The sequence below is a fragment of the Equus asinus genome, chromosome 2 (genome assembly GCF_041296235.1).
Source record: "Equus asinus isolate D_3611 breed Donkey chromosome 2, EquAss-T2T_v2, whole genome shotgun sequence".
In the NCBI taxonomy this organism is placed as follows: Eukaryota; Metazoa; Chordata; class Mammalia; order Perissodactyla; family Equidae; genus Equus; species Equus asinus.
Window position 1 is genome coordinate 37,391,821 of NC_091791.1, and position 19,560 is coordinate 37,411,380.

General features: G+C 36.2%; 1 protein-coding gene across 8 annotated transcripts in view; it reads right to left on the bottom strand.

Moving 5' to 3' along the window:
- The window catches only part of BTAF1 (B-TFIID TATA-box binding protein associated factor 1), a 92,140-nt gene that overhangs the window by 65,647 nt on the left and 6,933 nt on the right, over positions 1-19,560 (bottom strand). For 2 of the 8 annotated variants that reach the window (XM_070487167.1, XM_044754167.2), the window contains exons 2-5: positions 18,175-18,243; positions 12,620-12,743; positions 8,049-8,163; positions 6,270-6,416 (exon numbers count right to left, since the gene is read on the bottom strand). In XM_070487167.1, coding sequence (XP_070343268.1) covers positions 6,270-6,396 — 127 coding nt within the window. In that variant the 5' untranslated portion in view covers positions 6,397-6,416; positions 8,049-8,163; positions 12,620-12,743; positions 18,175-18,243. Of the gene's footprint in view, positions 1-5,646; positions 5,734-6,269; positions 6,417-8,048; positions 8,164-12,619; positions 12,744-18,174; positions 18,244-19,560 lie in introns of all 8 variants that reach the window. The other 6 variants (XM_014839428.3, XM_044754156.2, XM_070487176.1 and 3 more) reach the window with 5 other exon arrangements.

Consider the following 19,560-nt stretch of genomic DNA (forward strand, 5'->3'; position numbering starts at 1 on the left):
CCTATGAAAATAAAGCAATCTTATTTTATAGCTACACCTTGTATATTCTCTGAAAGATCTAACCAGGCTAAAAAAACAAAACCTAGATTTTACTTGACAGAAAAAGATCTCAACAAATACATGCTTATTCCAAGTGTGCTCTTTAGGTATTTTTAGCCCATACAGCCCTAACAGCCCAGATAACAAAGATAAAGGCATACAAGTAGATAGATTTTGAACGTCCCAAATAAAACCCTCAATAATTCAGTGGAAAACAGATCAAACAGTACTATTTTAAAAATAAAAATTTGGGCTTAAAATAACTTAGATGCAAGAGACAATTCTACATTACTGGGAAAAAAATTTAACATTTTAAAATCAATAATGATCTGTTTCCAATAATGACCAAGTTCTTATTGGACTAACTCTCCACAGATTATAATAAACTCTTGCCAAAACACAAAAAAACACCTGAAGGCACTGAAAGAGAACAAAAGTAGGCATATACATGGATGTGTTGTCAATACCTGGAAGAAGGGCATGGTACTGGGTGAGTTTCCCATTTCTGCAGTTTTTAACCTGAGAGTAGACCCAGTCCATGATATGTGAGGTAGCTAAAAATTTAGGGGAAAAACCCAGTCTTTCTGGCTTGAAGAACTAGAGGAAGGAGAGTCAGAGGTCACTATAGCCATTAGAAGGTAGACAGAGAAAACCCATAAGGAGAGATCCAAAGGGAAGGCCCAAATTCTGTGTAAACTCAGCCAAATCTTTGGCTGAATTCTGAACTATGCATGCACAGGGAAGATTCCAAACAGTTCAGCTAAAGCTAAAAACTAAATTGAGATGTGAGCTGTTGCCCACCACAAAACAGTTTGTGATTTGAGTTTCCCCAAATTAAATGCCTGCTACAACAAACAAATAAGCAAAGAAACCAATCAAACCAAAACACTCTTGGGAAGAAAATAACAGAATCTAGCCTGCACAGTATAGCATTTACAATGTGAGGGATACACTTCAAAATTAATTGACATACAAGGAATCAGGAAAATATAATCCATTTTCAAAAGAAAAGACAGTTGATTGAGACCAACTCTGAGAAGATCCAAATGCTGGAATTAGAAGAAAAGATTTTTAAGCAGCTAGTATAACAATGCTCAAAGTAAAGAAAGATATCATCACAATGATGAAAAGACAGGATACCTCAACAGAGAAACAGAAACTATAAAAAAGAACCAAATAGAATCATACACTTGAAAAGGGTGAGTTTTGTGATGTGCAAAAATATGCCAAAAAAGCTATTTTTTTAAAAAAAGAAGTAGGTCTGGAATTGAACAATATCTGAAATTTTCAAATCACTAAATGGGCTTAGCAGCTGAATGGAGATAACAGGACCAAATATAAGTGAATTTAAAGATTGGATACTTTGCATTGCCCTATCTATAGAACAGAGAGGAGGGGGCGAAAAGATTAAAGAAACAACCTGAAAATGAAATTAAGACAACAATTATATATATAATAGCATCAAAAGCAAAACTTAAAACTTATATTCCTACAAAATATTGATGAAAGAAATTACAGAAGATCTAAATAAATGGAAAAACATTCTATTTTCATGGATCACAAGACTTAATATTGTTAGGACAGTAATACTTTCCAAACTGATATACAGATTCAACACAATTCCAACCAAAATATCAGATGGCTTTTTTGCAGACATTGACAGACTGATCCTAAAATTCATATGGAAATGCAAGGGACCCAGAATATCCAAAACAATCCTGAAAAAGAACAAAGTGGGAGGTGCATGCTTCTTGATTTTAAAACTCACCACAAAGGAGCAATAACTAAGACAATGAGTTATTGGCATAAAGATAGACATCGATGGAATACAACTGAGACGTCCAGGAAAAAAACTGCATGTCTATGGCAAACTAGTTTTCAACAAGGGTGCCACGACAATTCAGTGGGGAAAGAATAGTTCTTTTCAACAAATGGTGTTGAGACAACAGTACAGCCACATGCAAAAGAATGAAGTTGGACCCTTAACCTCACAACAGACAGAAAAATTAACTCAAAATGGATCAATAACAGATAGTAAAAGCTAAAGTCATAAAACTCTTAGAAGAAAACGCAGGGGCAAATGGCCTTAGATTTGGCAATAGCTTCTTACATATGACCTCAAAACCTTGAGAAACAAAAGAAAAAGATAAATCAGACTTCACCAAAATTAAAAACTATCGTGCTTCAAAGGATACAATCAAGAAAGTGAAAAGACAACCCACAGAATGGGAGGATGTTTGTAAATTATATTATCAGGTAAGAGGTTTGTATCTAGAATATATAAAGAACTCTTACAACAATAATAAAAGAACAAATATCCCACTTAAAATGGGCAAAGGATCTGAATAGACAGTTCTTCAAAGATAAACAAATGGTCAGTAAATACATGAACAGATGTTCAACATCAGCATGCAGCAGGAAAATGCAAATCAAAATCACTTCACACTCACTAGTATGGATATAATTAAAGTCAGTTAATGACAAGCACTGGCAAGGACACGGAGAAATCGGAACCCTCGTATACTGCTAATGGAATATAAATCAGTAGAGCCATTTTGGAAAACAGTCTGGCAGTTCCTCAAATGGTAAAATATGGTTACCATATGACTCAGCAATTCTAGTCTTAGCTACCTACACAAGAGAAATGAAAATATATGTCCACACAAAAACATGAACATGAATGTTTACTGCAGCATTATTCCTAATAGCCAAAAGGTAGAAACAACCCAAATGTCATCAACTGATGAATGGATAAACAAAACATGATTTACAATATGGAACATTATCCAGCCATAAAATGAAATAAGACTACTTTACACCCATTAGAATGGCTGCTATCAAAAAAACAGAAAATAACAAGTGCGGACAAGTATGATGAGAAAACAGTTACTCTGAGTTGCTACCGAAGCACTGCACAGTATGACAACCCTCCTCATATACAGAGTCTGGACATGTAGATAAAGACTTGAGTTTAGGATTCCCACCACAAGTTCCCACTTTGCTTTTCCTGGGGCGCCCTTTAAAATAACCACTTAGAGCTGAGCCCTCCAAAAGTTAGTGACCTCCACCCCAACCACCTTATAAGTAATAGGTGCTTCCTATTCCTCTCTCTCTCCTGCTTGCTCATGACCTGGGATGAAAGTCTGCCCTTCTCTCAGCTCACTGCCCCCCACCCCCATTTTCTGGGATTTGTAAGTCGTAAATTTTGTGACTTTACTTTCTTTGCATGAGTGTATTAAAACTGTGCCTTCAATCAAAATGATCTCTGGGGTTTTCACTTCCCCAAAGTGGGAGATCAGATGCTGAAAGAGCTACCTGCCGACCCTGTGTGGGTGGCTTGTGCCTCCTCATTCAGCAGGTCATAATCTGCATATTCTTAATTTAACACACCAGCCACAGGCCCCACAACACAGCAAGATGTGCAGAAATTGGAAACCTTGTGCATTTTTGGTAGGAATGTAAAATGTAAAATGGTGTAGTTGCTATGGAAAACAGTATGGCAGTTCCTAAAAAGACTAAAAATAGAACTACCATATGATTCAGTAATTCCACTTCTGGGTATTTTCTCAAAAGAACTGAAAGCAGGAATTCAAACAGATATTTGTATACTCATGTTCAAAGCAGCAATATTCACAACAACCAAAAGGTAGAAGCAAGTCAAGTGTCCACTGATGGATGAATGGAAACAAAATGTGGTACAAACACACACTGAAATACTACTCAGCCTTAAAAAGGAAGGAAATTCTGACACATACTACAACATGGATGAACCCTGATGAGAATATTATGTTAAGTGAAATAAGCCAGTCACAAAATGACAAATACTGTATGATTCCACTTATTTAAAGTACCTAGAGTAGTGAAATTCATAAAGACAGAAAAATAGAACAGTGGTTGCCAGGGGCTGTGGGGAGGGAGGAATGGGAATTGTTGTTTAATGAGTACAAAGTTTCATTTTGCAAGATGAAAAGAGTTCTGGAGATCAGCTGAACAACAATGTGAATGTACTTAATACTACTGAACTGTACACTTACAAATAGTTAAAATGATAAATTTATGTTGTCTACATTCTACCACAATTAAAAAACTGATACATCCTATAACAGTAATAAAAACTATTTAGAATAAAAAAAATGAAATAAGCACTGATATATATACCACAATACGGATAAATCTTGGAAACATCCTGCTAAGTAAAAGAGGCCAGTCACAAAATATCACATATTGGGGGCTGGCCCAGTAGCATAGTGGTTAAGTTTGTGTGCTCTGCTTTGGTGGCCCAGGGTTTGTCATTTTGGATACCAGGCACAGACCTATGCACTGTTTATCAAGCTATGCTGTGGCAGGCGTCTCACATATAAAATAGAGGAAGATAGGCAAAGATGTTAGCTCAGGGCCAATTTTCCTCAGCAAAAAGAGGAGGATTGGCAGTAGGTGTTAGCTTAGAGCTAATGTTCCTCAAAAAAAAAAAAGACTACATATTGTATGACTCCATTTATCTGAAATGACTAGAATAGGCAAATCTATAGAGAAAGTAAGTTGCTTAGGGCTGTGAAAGGGAAGGGAGAAAGTAGGGGGATAAGAGGGTGACAGCTAAAGGATATGGGGTTTCTTCTTGAGGTAATGAAAATATTCTAAAATTGACTGCACATATCTGTGAATATACTAAAAACCACTGAATTGTACACTTTAAAAATGGGTGGATTGTATATGTGACTTATAGCTCAATAAAGCTATTTAAAAAAATTGTTAAGGCTGTTCTACCCAGAGGGAAAAACACTAGGCATCCAAAAGTGAAGACTGCTGGCTCACAAGTCTAGTACACTTACACAGAGCCCAAAATAGTCCTCTCATTCCAGGGAAAGTCCTATTGGGGAAAATATCCACACAACTGCAAAGGAAACAGGCCAGCACCTATACTGATCATGTATGTGTCTTTCATATATATGAAGAGACAAACACAGACAAGCAGACATTTAAAGAAAACCTAACTATAGGGTTTTAAAGGAGCACTATTCAGCATGCTGTCACTTAGCCTTAAAAACTGAGTTCTCAAAAAATTGGGGTTCCCAATCCTGGTTACATATCAGAGTTACCTATGGCATTTTTTTTCTTTTAAATAAAATTTCCTAGAGCTCTCCACAGATCTATTAAACCAGAATCTGTAGGATAAAATCCAAACACACATATTTTTTTAAAGTAACAAAGGTGATACCGACTTTTACTCCTGGATAAGGGTCAATGATTTCTGCTGATGTCCTTGGGTATGCTAGTAAGATCAGTAAACCTACTGTTTAGAGATAACTTTTTCAAATTAGGAAGTTTTTTAAACAATTTCTACCTCCCTTATTAGAAAAACTATGTTTTTCTGGAACTTAAGCAAATTCTCCTCTTATTTCTCTCCAAAAATAAACTAGACCTTTTAATAGAAACCATATTAAACAAGAGGGAATGGGTATTTGACATTTTTTTAAGATGAACAAACTGAAGATCATTTCATTAACTTAGCTAGATGGGTATGTTTTGACTAATAATTAATTTAATTAGCAAAAAAACAAAACACTGTTCTGTTTTGGTTTTAGTCAAAAGAGCAACTTATTTACTTACAGAAATCCATTAAAAACATCAAGGTTTTTTCCACTCAAGGCATCAATCTTGAATGGCCAAAACATTTATTTTATATCCAGATAGATTCTGTAAGTTTAAAGATAATGGGACAATTACCTATCCAAGATTTATTTTTCATTTTCAGTTTTTGCTTTGGTCACCAGCATGAGTAGATCCAATTATTTAAATATTTAAAACACATTATAAAAAGAAAACTATCATACAGCCTCTCAAATTTCCAGAATTGTGGAAAACATGACCACAATCTACACTAATACTGGCCTTTAAAATCTATTCAACTGAGGCTCTTGTGTAACACTTCATAATTTCTATATTACATAATAAAATGGCTGCTGAAACATTAATATGTATCTATTAATGATGTATATATATAGTACATATTCACTTAACAGAAGAAAAATATTCATATGGTAACTTTAGACCAAGTACTTCTGGTTCCCTTCCCCACCCAAAGCGTGCCCCACCCACAATTGTAAACTCTAGCCAATTTACATTTCATGATATCTGTTAGATTTTTTTGCATGACTGATACATAGCATACCAAGTGATGAATTACTTTGAACCACACGTTTCAGATTTTCTTCTACAGAACTACTACATACCTGATTTTTCATCTTGTACTTCGAATTCTGCACCAGCAGATCCCAAAAGCGATGCCCCATGTTGTAACAATCTACATATATCAAATCTGTCAAAATTCAATCGATCTGTAGTAGAAGAATCTTCCATAGCACTTTCTGAAGTAGGTTCTAGACAAAGTTAAAAAAGATTTAATTTGATCATATAGCCAAAGTGTGGGATTAAGGAAAAGAGCATTACTTGGGGTGGGTGGGTAATATTTTAAGAAAAGTAAAAGGTGGAGGAAGTAGAAAAGCTACTGTGGATTTATTTATGATCAGCTCTTAGTTATTTATGAATAAACTATTTAGTTGGTGGCTCCCCTTCTACAAACTACCTGAATGTTAGTGGGTGTATGTATGGCTGTTTTTTACTACAAAAGCACGATGTTATATGAAGAAATGCATCCCAATGTTGAAATACGTATGTTAGATATCGTGCTATCTCCACTTTCTGTTGACAGTTAAAAAGTACCAAGGTAACGGCATGAGTTTATTAGAGTGCTAAATTGGAAGACAAACACATACTTACAGAATATATTCAGAAACAAGACTAATAAACATCATCCCTCCCTATATCTGAGGAATATCTAGGATACAAAGCAACTACTCATTCAATAGGACTCACTTCTCATAATATAAGCAAATTATAATCTCACAGTAAACTGCTCAAAATTATCTATCAATCTGAGGCCTAAAATTATCTATAAAATGTTCTGTATTCCTCCCAAAAAAAAAGTTATGCTGCTAAATTTTAAAATATGTTGTAACTGTTCACTGACCTAATGGTTTGTTTAGCTGGCATTTGCATATAATTCATCTGTAAACTAAAATACAATTGATTGACTTAAAGGGAACTACTTATATTTTAAATTTTCTACTGATGACTAGCAACCTTATTTACTATAAATTTTAATGCTAGTGTACCTGATTTAATAAGTTTTATAAAAAAGAATCTGAGTTCTAATAGCTGTATATATGAAAATAAGCAGAGATAATAAGCTGGAAAAAACTCTTCTAAAATAAGTTAAAAGTTCTTTTGGTTATGTATTTCATTTGATGAGAGAAGACAAATTAACACAATCACTCAAAATAATTGGTGCCAGCAAATTAAAGCAAAAATTTTGGATAAGCTACTACTTATGATAAAAGTGATGTTATCAATGTGACTTGAGAATGAAATCCAGTTGCACCATATTAAATTTGCACTTAATGAAAATATTCACCTTTACAAATTTTCAAAAGCATACGTTCATTTTTAAATATCATTACAGGCAGTCAGAAAAAATAATTTATATGTTTTTCTAAAATGAAAAATATAAGACATCTAAAAGACACGTAAAAAACTAAAGACTTACCCCCCCAAATATCCATATATAACTGTGCTTAAATTTAGAAAATAATTACAAAATTTAGAAAAATTACACTATTCTCCCAGCAACAAGAAAAAATAGACTGTTTCAAATATTTACACTGTATTGATTTAATTTATTTTTTAGGACATAAATTCCTTGAGGGAAGTAATAATCTCTGTAAATCACACATACTGTAGAATTAATAATTTAAAAATATATATGAAAACATTTATCTATCTAGTTTTTTTTTTAAAGTGTGGTGAAAATCGCCTTATTCAATGTCATTTCCTGACAAGCCTACACCTAAAAGCATGAAAATTAAGCCTATAAATTAAAATTGAAACTATATTAAAATATAAAATGTATAGTAAAGTTTTTACTGCAAACTACTTTTTCTACTTAAAAGCACCTTGTTTGGTTCTTGGCACGGGATTCCACTCAGGTACATTTTTCACTATAGCTTCAACAGCTTGTCCTGCCGCAATCCGGGTATCCCAATTTGTACTCCTTAAATATATCAACACCTTAAAAAATTATAAAATGAAATAGTCACACACCAAAAAATATTGTTTGTTCAAGGTAACCAGAACAGAGAAATACAAATTTACTTGTTATTAACTTCTGATTTAGCAGTCCTCAAATTTATATAAAACACTTTGGAATTATTAAAATCATTTACAGGGCCAGCCCTGATGGCCTAATGGTTAAAGTTCAGCGCACTCCACTTCAGCAGCCCGGGTTTGGTTCCCAGGCATGGAACCACACCACTTGTCTGTCAGTGGCCATGCTGTGGTGCTGGCTCACATATTAAAAGAAAAAGGGAAGATTGGCAACAGATGTTACATCAGGGTAAATCTTCCCCAGGGGGGAAAAAAAATTTATACAAGATTCTGTCATTCACAGGAAATATCACTACCCCTTAAAAAAAGGAAAAAGGAGTTTAATAAAAGAATGCTTATGTACATTTAGAAAAATAACCTAGCTTTTAACATAGTAAAAAGCAAAGTGTATATTATTCATTAATCCCATTACTTAATGCAAAGAGTTAAGTTATAAAAACTAGGTGAGGGGTCAGCCCTGTGGTGCAGCAGTTAAGTTGGCACATTCCACTTCGGCGGCCCAGGGTTCACTGGTTTGGATCCCTGGTGTGGACCCATGTGCTGTTTGTCAAGCCATGCTGTGGCAGGCGTCCCACATATAAAGTAGAGGAAGATGGGCATGCATATTAGGGCCAGTGTGCCTCAGCAAAAAAGAGGAGGATTGGCAGCAGATGTTAGCTCAGGGTTAATCTTCCTCAAAAAATAAATAAATAAATAAAAATAAAAACTAAGTGAAAGAATAAATGAATTCAGCAAGATTGTATAAGATAAAAGATCAACATACAAAAGTCAATTATATTTCTATAAACTTTCCATAAACAATCTCAAAATGAAATTAAGAAAACAATCCCATTTATAACAGCATCAAAAAGTATAAAATACTTAAGAATAAATTCAGGGGCTGGCCCCGTGGCTGAGTGGTTAAGTTCGTGCGCTCCGCTGCAGGCAGCCCAGTGTTTCGTTAGTTCGAATCCTGGGCGCAGACATGGCACTGCTCATCGAACCACGCTGAGGCAGCGTCCCACATGCCACAACTAGAAGGACCCACAACGAAGAATAGACAACTATGCACTGGGGGGCTTTGGGGAGAAAAAGGGAAAAAAAATAAAATCTTTAAAAAAAAAAAAAGAATAAATTCAAAAAAGAAGTGTTAAACTTGTATACTGAAAACTACCAAAAATTCAAAATCCTGTTGAAAGAAATTAAATAATATCTAAACAAACAGAAAGACACCTCATGTTCATGGATCAGAAGACTTAATATTGTTAAGAAGGTAATACTCCCTAAATTGATCTACAGATTCAACATAATTCCTATAAAAATCCAAGCTGGCTCTTTTACAGAAATGGACAAGTTGATCCTAAAATTTATAGGGAAATACAAGGCACTCAGAATCACCAAAACAATCTTGAAAAAGAATAGTAAAATTGGTAGATTCACACTCCTTGATTTCAAAACTTACTACAAAGCAACAGTGATCAAGACAGTGTGGTACCAGCAAAAGACAGATACAAAGATCAATGGAATAGAATTGAGAATCCAAAAGTAATACTATGTGTCTGTGATCAACTGATTTTTGACAAGAGTGCCAAGACAATTCAATGAGGAAAGAAGAATTTTTTCAACAAACGGTGCTGGGGCAACAAAATAATGATTTTGAACGCCTACCTCACACCATACATAAAAATTAACTCAAAGTGGGCCGTAAGTCTAAAAGAGCTAAAGCTATAAAATTCTTAGAAGGAAACATAGGGGTAAATCTTTGTGGCCTTGGGTTAGGCAAGGGTTTCTTAGATATAATCTCAAAAGCACAAGTGATATAAAATATGATAAATTTGACTTCATCAAAATTAATAACTTTTGTGCTTCAAAGGATAATGTCAAGAAAGTGAAAAGTGGGGCCGGCCTGGTGGCATAGTGGTTAAGTTCATGCGCTCCGCTTCAGCAGCACTGGGTTCACAGATTTAGATGCCAGGAGCAGACCTAACACCGCTCGTCAAGCCCGCTGTAGTGGCATCCCACATAAAATAGAGGAAGATGGCACAGATATTAGCTCAGTGACAATCTTCCTCAAGTAAAAAGAGGCAGACTGACAACAGATGTTAGCTAAGGGCCAATCTTCCTCACACACACACATACACAAAAGAAGAAAGTGAAGACAACCCACAGACTGGAAGAACATAATTGCAAATCAAATACCTAATACGGAGCCTGTATTCAAAATACATGAAGAGCTCTTATAACTCAATAATAAAAGAACAAATACCCCACTTAAAAATGGCCAAAGGATCTGAATAGAAACTTCTCCAAAGATATACAAATGGTCAAAACACACATGAAAAGACGTTCAACATCATTAGTCATCAGGAAAATGCAAATGAAAACTATAATGAGATATCACTTTACACTCACTACTAGTATGGATACAATCGAAGTCAGTTAACAAGTGTTGGCAAGGATGTGAAGAAATCAGATCTCTCATACACTGCTGTAGGGAATGTAAAATGGCAGAACCAGTTTGGAAAACAATCTGACAGCTCCTCATAAAGTTAAACATAGTTACCATATGATCCAGCAATTCTACTCACAGGTATATACCCAAGAGAAATAAAAACATACATCCACACAAAAACTTGTACATGAATTTTCATAACAGCATTATTCATTATAGGCCAAAAAGTGGAAACAACCCAACTGTCCATCAACTGATGAGCAGATAAATGAGACGTGGCATATCCATATAGTATATCCATATTCCATACAATGGAATATTATTTGGCAATAAAAAGGAATGAAATAATGACATGCTACAATATGAAAGAACCTTGAAAATACTATTTTAATTGAAAGAAAACAGTCACATAAGGTCACACATTTATATAAAATGTTTAGAATAGGCAAATCTATAGGCAGAAAGTAGATTAGTGGTTGCCTAGGACTGGGTATGGGAGGGGGAGTGATGCAGAATGACTGCTAATGGCCATGAAGTTTCCTTTTGGGGAGATAAAAAATGTTTTAAAATTAGATTATGATGATGGCTGCATTTATCTGTGAACATACTAAAAATCATTGAAATGTACACTTTACGTGGGTGAATTGTATGGCATGTAAATTATATTTCAATAAAGCTGTTTAAAAAACAAAACCAAAAGGCAACAAGAAAACACTGAGAGCAAAGAAAAGAGGATAGGAGGTGAGAAGATAAACTTTGCCTCTTTTGGAATTATTTGATGTATGCTGGGCACTAAGTTAAGAAGACCTGAACTCACTTAGAAGGCTGGAAACCTTTTCTCAGTTCAGTACAGACTAGTCTTGTTCACTGTTTCCAGTTTCAGCTCATTCAGTCCTCTATCTGTTCCCTTGGGATGAGACGAAATGGGTAAACCTCTCTATCCTCCCACCATACACACGAGTATAATACTGCCTAATAATGCATCCTTCTCCATTCTGAGAACATGGAGGCTGCAGATGTCAAATCACTGTCTCTCTATCTACATCTTGGTTAGAAAGTTCTAACATCTAAGTGGGGAATACGTTGAAAAGAGAGTCCTTATGGTAGAAACTATATAGGGCAGATTTCTATATGTCGACAAAGGGCTTAGAACTCCTACTCACACAAATCAGGCAGAGACAAACGAGGACAAAAGGAGGAGGTAAGACCCACAGAAAGAGAGGTATCCTGGGGCTTCGAGCGTCTGGGCTATCATACGGCTTCCACATCCTATCCTCTATTCATCCCCTCCTACACACCCCTCCTCCTGTTTTTACTTTGCATGCCAGAGAATTAAACACATGGAATTTGCTTCTACTATCATACAGCCACACTTCTACAAGCCCACAGAGTTCAGTGAAAATACAGCCATTGCTTAGGAAAAGAACATGGGCTAGGATTATGAAAACATTGATCCACAAAAGCAGAAAACCTTCACTTTCAAACAGCTGATAAATAAGAATGTAATGACAACTAGTTTCTCATATATTTCAATCGTTGCCATGAGTATTCATCCATTTGAAGACTGCCAACTATGATATACTATTAGCCATTAAGAACAAGTTAGACAACTAACAAACTAGATTAACAACTTAGTTCACTACCAAATTGGGTCAGGTGTGCCACAGGCAAAAGGTTCTGTACTGTCAAATTCCTTAAACAATTAAGTTTGATGCAAAAAACAAAATATTTTAAATCATGTGACCAAAAAAACACATAAAGAAATAGCAAAATTTCTTACATATTTGAAGAAATATTAAGATATTAACGGAATTTGAAGACCATAAATTGTCACTAAAATAAGGCAATTTCTATCTTCACTTTCATGTTCCTATCCACGCACAAATTTCTACAATTGTATTATACTACAAGGAAAAAAAGGGTTCTTACTTTAGATAAGAGATTATTTAGTTCATGAGGATGAAGTTTCACCACTTCTCCAAGTTGCTGTGCAGCAGCTTTTCTTGTAACTGGAGTAGTGCCAGTATCCAGTAAGATAAAAAGACGATCAAGCCTAAAATAACAAAAATATAATGGTTACTCTGAAGTGTGTTTCCTCATATGTATGTTTGAGTCAATAAACATATTGAGCATCTATGAATGAAAACCTATGCTAGGGTTTCAGGGAATCTCTACCCTCCAAGAACTTGCTATGGGGCTGGAGTGAGTGGGTAAAGCAAGTACACAAATAATTAAAATACAGGGCACAAAGATATATGTGTCAGAAAAGAAGTACAAAGTGCTTTGAGGAGTGGGAACAGAGGTAGCACCTACTGTATCCCCAACTGTGTAATACTGAAAAGGCTTCATAAAAGAAATGGGGTACGAGATGGGCATTAATGGTAGAATAAGATTTCAGTACCGGTGGAGATGAGGTGGTGAAAAGGAAATGGGGAAGAATATCTGGAAGAGGGAATAACAAGAGCACAGCAAAAAGAAAAGGGAAACTATATTTAGGGAAGTGAATAACATAGTTTGGTTTTAATTCAGGGTACAACTAAGAGAACAGTGGGAGATACAGCTATGAAAGCAGCTAGAGCCCTATTGTGGAGACCTCAGAATGTATGGTTCAACCAAGAAGGTCTTGGGTCAAGAAAGTCATGAGACTGGAGCTATGAGATTAATCTGGCAGCAGTGAGAAGCATGAAGTAAAATGAAAGGAAACTTTTAGAGAATTTTAGGCTAAAAGTGCTGACTTGAACTACAATCATGGCAAAAGACTAGAAAGAAGTTGGGAGAAATGCTGCTAAGTATAGAAATTAAATGAAATGCCAAGGAAATGAAAGGATTCTGAGGCTCTAACTCTTAGAAAATTAAGACGTCATTAAAAGAAATGGGAAGTGGGGCGGGCCTAGTGGTTAAGTTGGGCGTGCTCCACTTTGGCGGCCTCAGTTCAGTTCCCGGGCACGGACCTACACCACTCATCCGTGGCCATCCACATACAAAACAGTTGGGAGAAAAAGAAAACTGGTTACTTTGTTTTGAGGATACAGGAAAATCCTAAGGTTTTAGAAAGGCAAAGTCACAAGTAACTACCACCAGCTGCCCACATATCACACAAGTCTAGCCCTCCTATCACACTACTAATCAGGCTCAATGAGGCAAAGTAGATGCCACAGGTAATGAAAGAAAAGCGGTGTCATAAGTGGAATAAATGGGTACTTTAAACAAGATGGAGGATGGCAAGAGGCAAGATTATACTAACTATGCCCAATCCTATATGTAGGGAGATTCAGTCAACATACCTTCAAATTTTATCTAACGAGGAAAAGCAGCAACCAAGGTCCCAAAGCTAACCGTGAGCATTAAGCATTAATAAACTGCAAAGAGGCTCATATTTCACTTCTGGGACTCTTTTTCTTTCACAAAGAGCTAAAAAACTACAAAGGAAAGTTCTGAACAACTTTTATAAGATAAACCTATATGGGAGCAAATGGGTACGGTTTTTTTTTTTTTTGTCTGGTAGTATTTATCAAACTAGCCAGTCACTAATAAGCACAAAATCATGGTAATTGGTAAGAAATATAACTAAAATACATCTTTTCAGTCAAGAAGGCTGAGGGTATTATGAAAACTTTTTAACTGTTTCAGAACAAAAAACTAAGAGACAAGGTTCAAATTTTATAGTCAAGGGTATGTAAGAAGGACATAGTTTAAGAAAAATATTTCAGGCAATTATAGCTAGTGACATAAAGAAAAAAAAGAGTAAGTACAGCACAGTTTTTGCTTCCAATATACTGAACGTTACACAGAGTGACTACAAAGAAATTAGTTTTTACAAGACATGCAAAAATTAATTTACTTTATACATATACTTTGCACAGACACATCCACCTTATGACACAATATTTCGCCTTATTCAATCAAGGCTATGTAAATATTTGCCTTTACTCACTCATTCATCAGTTTTTGCTACAGGATTTGGTGAACAGTGACTCAGAGAGATAATGGGACAAAGGAATGGGAGAAAAATTTTTTTTCTGACAGTTGGTGTTCTGAAGTTCTAAGACTAAGTCAGACCTCAAATCCCTTCCCCATAAAATGACTTCCCTCACCCATGCCATACATAACTCTCAGAACACCCTTGGACTTATGTTCGTCTTTAAAACTGGTTGAGATGTTCAAGTTCATGAGAACTCTCTCTGAACTTTCACAACTAACATCTGCATATTGCCATGACCATGACCATATGATTATGAATGCCTAAGCTCAATGAAATTTGCAAAAAGAAATCTTAAACATCTATGAACAACTTTCTGTAAGTATCAAGACAAACATTCACTCTAAATCTTCTATATCCTGTGGCAGGCAAAATTATCAAAACTTAAGTGTTTTATTACAAAGAATATATTAGGAGCCAACCCTGTGGCATGGTAGTTAAGTTTGAAGTGCTCTGCTTCAGCAGCCCGAGTTTATGGGTTCAGATCCTGGGTGCAGATCTACACCACTCATCAGCCATGCTGTGGTGGCAACCCAAATATAAAGTGGAGGAATACTGACACAGGTGTTAGCTCAGGGCTAATCTTCCTCAAGGAAAAAAAAAAGGACTGTATTAGGTCAAATTTATGCTACAGTAGACTTATATTTGTATATGCTGCATGTATTCTTTATAACAATATCAAGCTGTCCTGTATGTGTACAGTTCACATAGATCCAGGACTTTCCTATAGGAAACAAGGGTAAAATGAAAAACAAACTAGACTAGAGCTTAGGAGACACGTAAAAGTCCTGCTTCTGTTACTTGTTAGATGACTTGGGGATGCACACTTAACTTTGCTTACCTTCTTATTTTGGAAGGTCAAACTAGGTAATTTAGCCTTATTTTACAGCTTCACATCATTATATGTTGTGGAGTTTTTTTGTAGTTTTTTCCCCCTTACATAACATAGTGTTTGTCTTATCTTTGACTTATTTGATGCCAAGTTCTTTAGACTGCACCTCTGGAAAGATTGCAACTACTTCATAATTCCTTTTCCTTGACGCAGTTTTTGCTTTTTGTGACCAAAAGCAAAGCTGGCTGCAAAATGAACACTCTAAATGATAATACTAACTTGTTTTATATCCATGTGTAAAAGGTTAAAAGAAAATTGACAGTTTTCAAAGTTTTCCCCAACCATTTCCACTTTCCTCAAGCCCCAATTACTATTCCCTATTCCTTAAAATGGAATGGACTACTTCACTGAGTAGATCTCTAGGCTAAGGAACACACATTATCACAAGTTCTCTCCTCACTACCTCTAAAGTTTGTTCTTTATACTTATCCTATTTCAGATGAAAAGACAGTCCTCACTCTTCTTCAAGACTTAGATATTGTTCTACTGTTTTCTTGATACCATCCCCTTCTATCCTCATTCAATTACTCTTTCTCCAATATCTTAAATCACTGCTTTATTAATCTATTCCCTTCTCTATCTTCAAATATGCAGGTCTCTAATGAGAAAATAAACTGCTTGACCTCCACCTTCTAGAACATTTGCTTTTTAGTGTCAAGCATCCTGAACAAGCGTTTAAAATCACTTCTCGTATTTCCTCACCATACACAATTTAATCCTTATCAGTCAAGTTCCTATCCTTCTCTACTACTGAAATAGTACACCAGAAGGTCACCAATGAGCTTGTAAACTCCAAATCCAATTTTTTTGTAAATCCAATTTTCTTGACTCTTCTATGACATCCAACATCAGCAAGTATCACAATCCTAAAATACTTCCCTTCCTAAGCTTTCACAATATTATACAACCCTGTTGTTCTGTGAACTCTTAATTCCTTCCTTGGTTTCACTACTCTTACCACTCTTAATCTGAACATTCTCCCAGATTCAATCCTCGGCTGTTCATCTCTCACCAGTTTCTCCTTTAGGAAACTACGGTTATCTGCTTAAACTATAAAACAGCACAAATAATCCCCAAATCTAGCCCATCTGGGAGTTCTAGTACCACACTTTCAACTGCCTGGTGAGCATAATCCCCATGCTAATATGATCTTATTGCCAGATTTACTTCCTAAAGCACCCTTTGATCAAATTACTGCCTCACTCTAAAACTCTGAATGACTCACCCTTACTTATCAGACAGTAATCAAAAACAAACATGAAACTTTATGGTTTCCACATTTTTGTCTATACTGTTTCCTTAACTTGCAATGCCTTTTCTTGGTTAAATTCTTCAGCTAGCTCCCATCCATCAAGATTTTAACTCGTCTACCCTCTTGAAACCATCACAGACTACTATACCACTGAAATTATTTCCTCTTCTAAAATCCACATGAATTCTCATCTTGAATAGCCATTTTGGTTATTACGCTTTGTTTTGTGGCATCTCTTACATTACTTTGTCACATGATGTCTTATGTTCCTCATTAGGCTTCACCTCCTTTGATGATTCTTTTTGTCCCCCACAATACTTTGCACAGTATTCAAATATTTGTTGAGCAGTTGGTATTTACTGTAATTAAAATTTTTAAAAAGTTCAAGTTTCTTGGGCACAAGTTTAAGCAACATTTTTAAGCAAAGAAAGAGTGTGCTACATTACAATTGTTTTTGCTTCCTTTGAGAAACATCCTTAATCTGTAACAGCTATATTACATAAAAACAAGCTATAAAAATAGCAAAAGTGATGCTGAGGTAATGTTTCAGTAAGTGAAAAGATCAGCACAGCAGGACTCCAGCATTCTGAACATCAAGGCAGTTGTGCCTGTTCCAAACAGCAAGCTGAAAGAGACTGTGCAGTAGGCACTGTATTCCTTCAATAATTTCCACCCTTCCCAAACTTTCCTTTAGTCCCCTGCTACCCAGCTTCATTAGACCCATACTCCTGCCCAAAGACCTTCAACCCCTCTCTAACCTAATGCTGATCCTGTCTCACAGCCACACAGTTCCTCTTGCCTCTCCTTTCTGCAAAGCCTTTTATCCCAATGCCATGTCATGTCACCTCTGCTCCTCCACCAGCCAACTGCCTTGAGGGCAGCAGATCAGCTCACGCTCTCATCCAATTCCAGGCCTGTTTATTCTCACATCTTCCACTTTGGTGGTAGCCAAATTTGCCTCCCTGAATAGAGGAATGGGGACATAAGATAGCTTCTCTGGTCCTCTTGACTCAAAACCCCTTCTGGAGTTCTCCATTCCTCTCTCCAGGACAGCAGATTAGACACCACACAAAAGGAAGAACAAAGGGATAAGCAGGCCAGGATCGGACAAGAGGGCAGTCTGACCTGTTACCCCAGGGTAGCCAGCTATGAGGCCAGCAGGGTAAGCATCAGGGCCAGGCCACAGTGGAAAAGGCTGGTGCAGTGAACTGGTGGGGGAGGGGGAAAGGGCATGAGACAGGGTCAGTATTATGTTGGAGGGCGGACAGGGCCCTTGGTGAAGGAGAGGTCTGAAGGAAGCTAGGTGGTCAGAAGAGAAAGAAAGTTAAAAGGAGGGCTGATTGAGGGAACACAGTACTTACCACAATACTTCTTTCGGCTAAATCTTCTCTTGCAGAACAGCTAGTAGAGAAAATGCCATTCTTCATTCTCTGAAGGATAGACAGATGGAGGAGAAAGAGGTAACAGATGTCAAGCTGAATGGATACCAAAGACTGTAGGAGAATAACTTAAATAAAACATAAGGCAATTATATTTGACAATATCCACTGGTTATGAATCTGCTGATGGTAAGAAATTTGGCCCATTTTCAATTTGCATGTTAATTCAGGGAGATGACTATACAAGACATGATTCATGTTTTGTTTACCAACCTGTGATTTCAGGCAACTCTAAAGACTGCCTAGAAAAAGGAAAGAGTACATGGAAATTTGTAGAGGTTATGCTGCCAGCTGCAATCTAACCCCTCTTCTCTTCAGTTGTTTGCATTATGATAATTCATAAAGATACATATAAAAGAAACGGAAAGAAATCATATACATTTTCTACTGTGTCCTAGATTAGTACTTCATCGTTAATAAACAAGTATATGTTGCATTTCCACTCCTAAGCCATTTGAGGATGAAAAACAGAAAGGTACAGTCAGAGGCTGGCTGGGTGGCATACTGGTTAAGTTCATGTGCTCTGCATCGGCAGCCCAGGGTTCGCAGGTTCAGATCCTGGGCGTGGACCTACACACTGCTCATCAAGCCATGCTGTGGTAGCATCCCACATACAAAAAACAGAGGAAGACTGGCACAGATGTTAGCTTAGGAACAATCTTCCTCAAGCAAAAAGAAGAAAATTGGCAACAGATGTTAATCAGCTCAGGGACAATTTTCGTCACCAAAAAAAAGGGGGGAGGTACAGTCATGTATTGCTTAACGACAGGGATATGTTCTGAGAAATTCATTGTTAGGCGATTTCATCATTGTGCAAACATCATAAGTGTACTCACACAAATCTAGACGGTATAGCCTACTACACACCTAGGCTATATGGTACTAATCTCACAGGACCACCATTGTATATGTGGTCTGTCATTTACTGAAACACTGTATGCAGTGCATGATCGTGTAAGATATAACTTATTCAATCTACTTCCAATCTCAATATTCTCAGAATAAATTTAATCTCTCTAAACTCTAAAAAACTGTGAAAGGTCAACTGACAGAGTGCCTCACAAGGATGGCTTTGTAAACTAAAAGAGAATGATCAGTCAAGTTTGTCCATTTTGTTATGCATTTTTTATACCCAGCAAAAGTGCAGTAAAATTTAAAACAGAAACTATTTGAATTTTTACTTTTCTGTGTTATTTACAGCATAAGGAAAGAAAATAAATTTCTGATATGAACACTATACCAAGTCCCACACATTATCATTAAGCAAAAAAGTTATGGTCAAAAGAAACAACTTTCAAGAAATTCTCT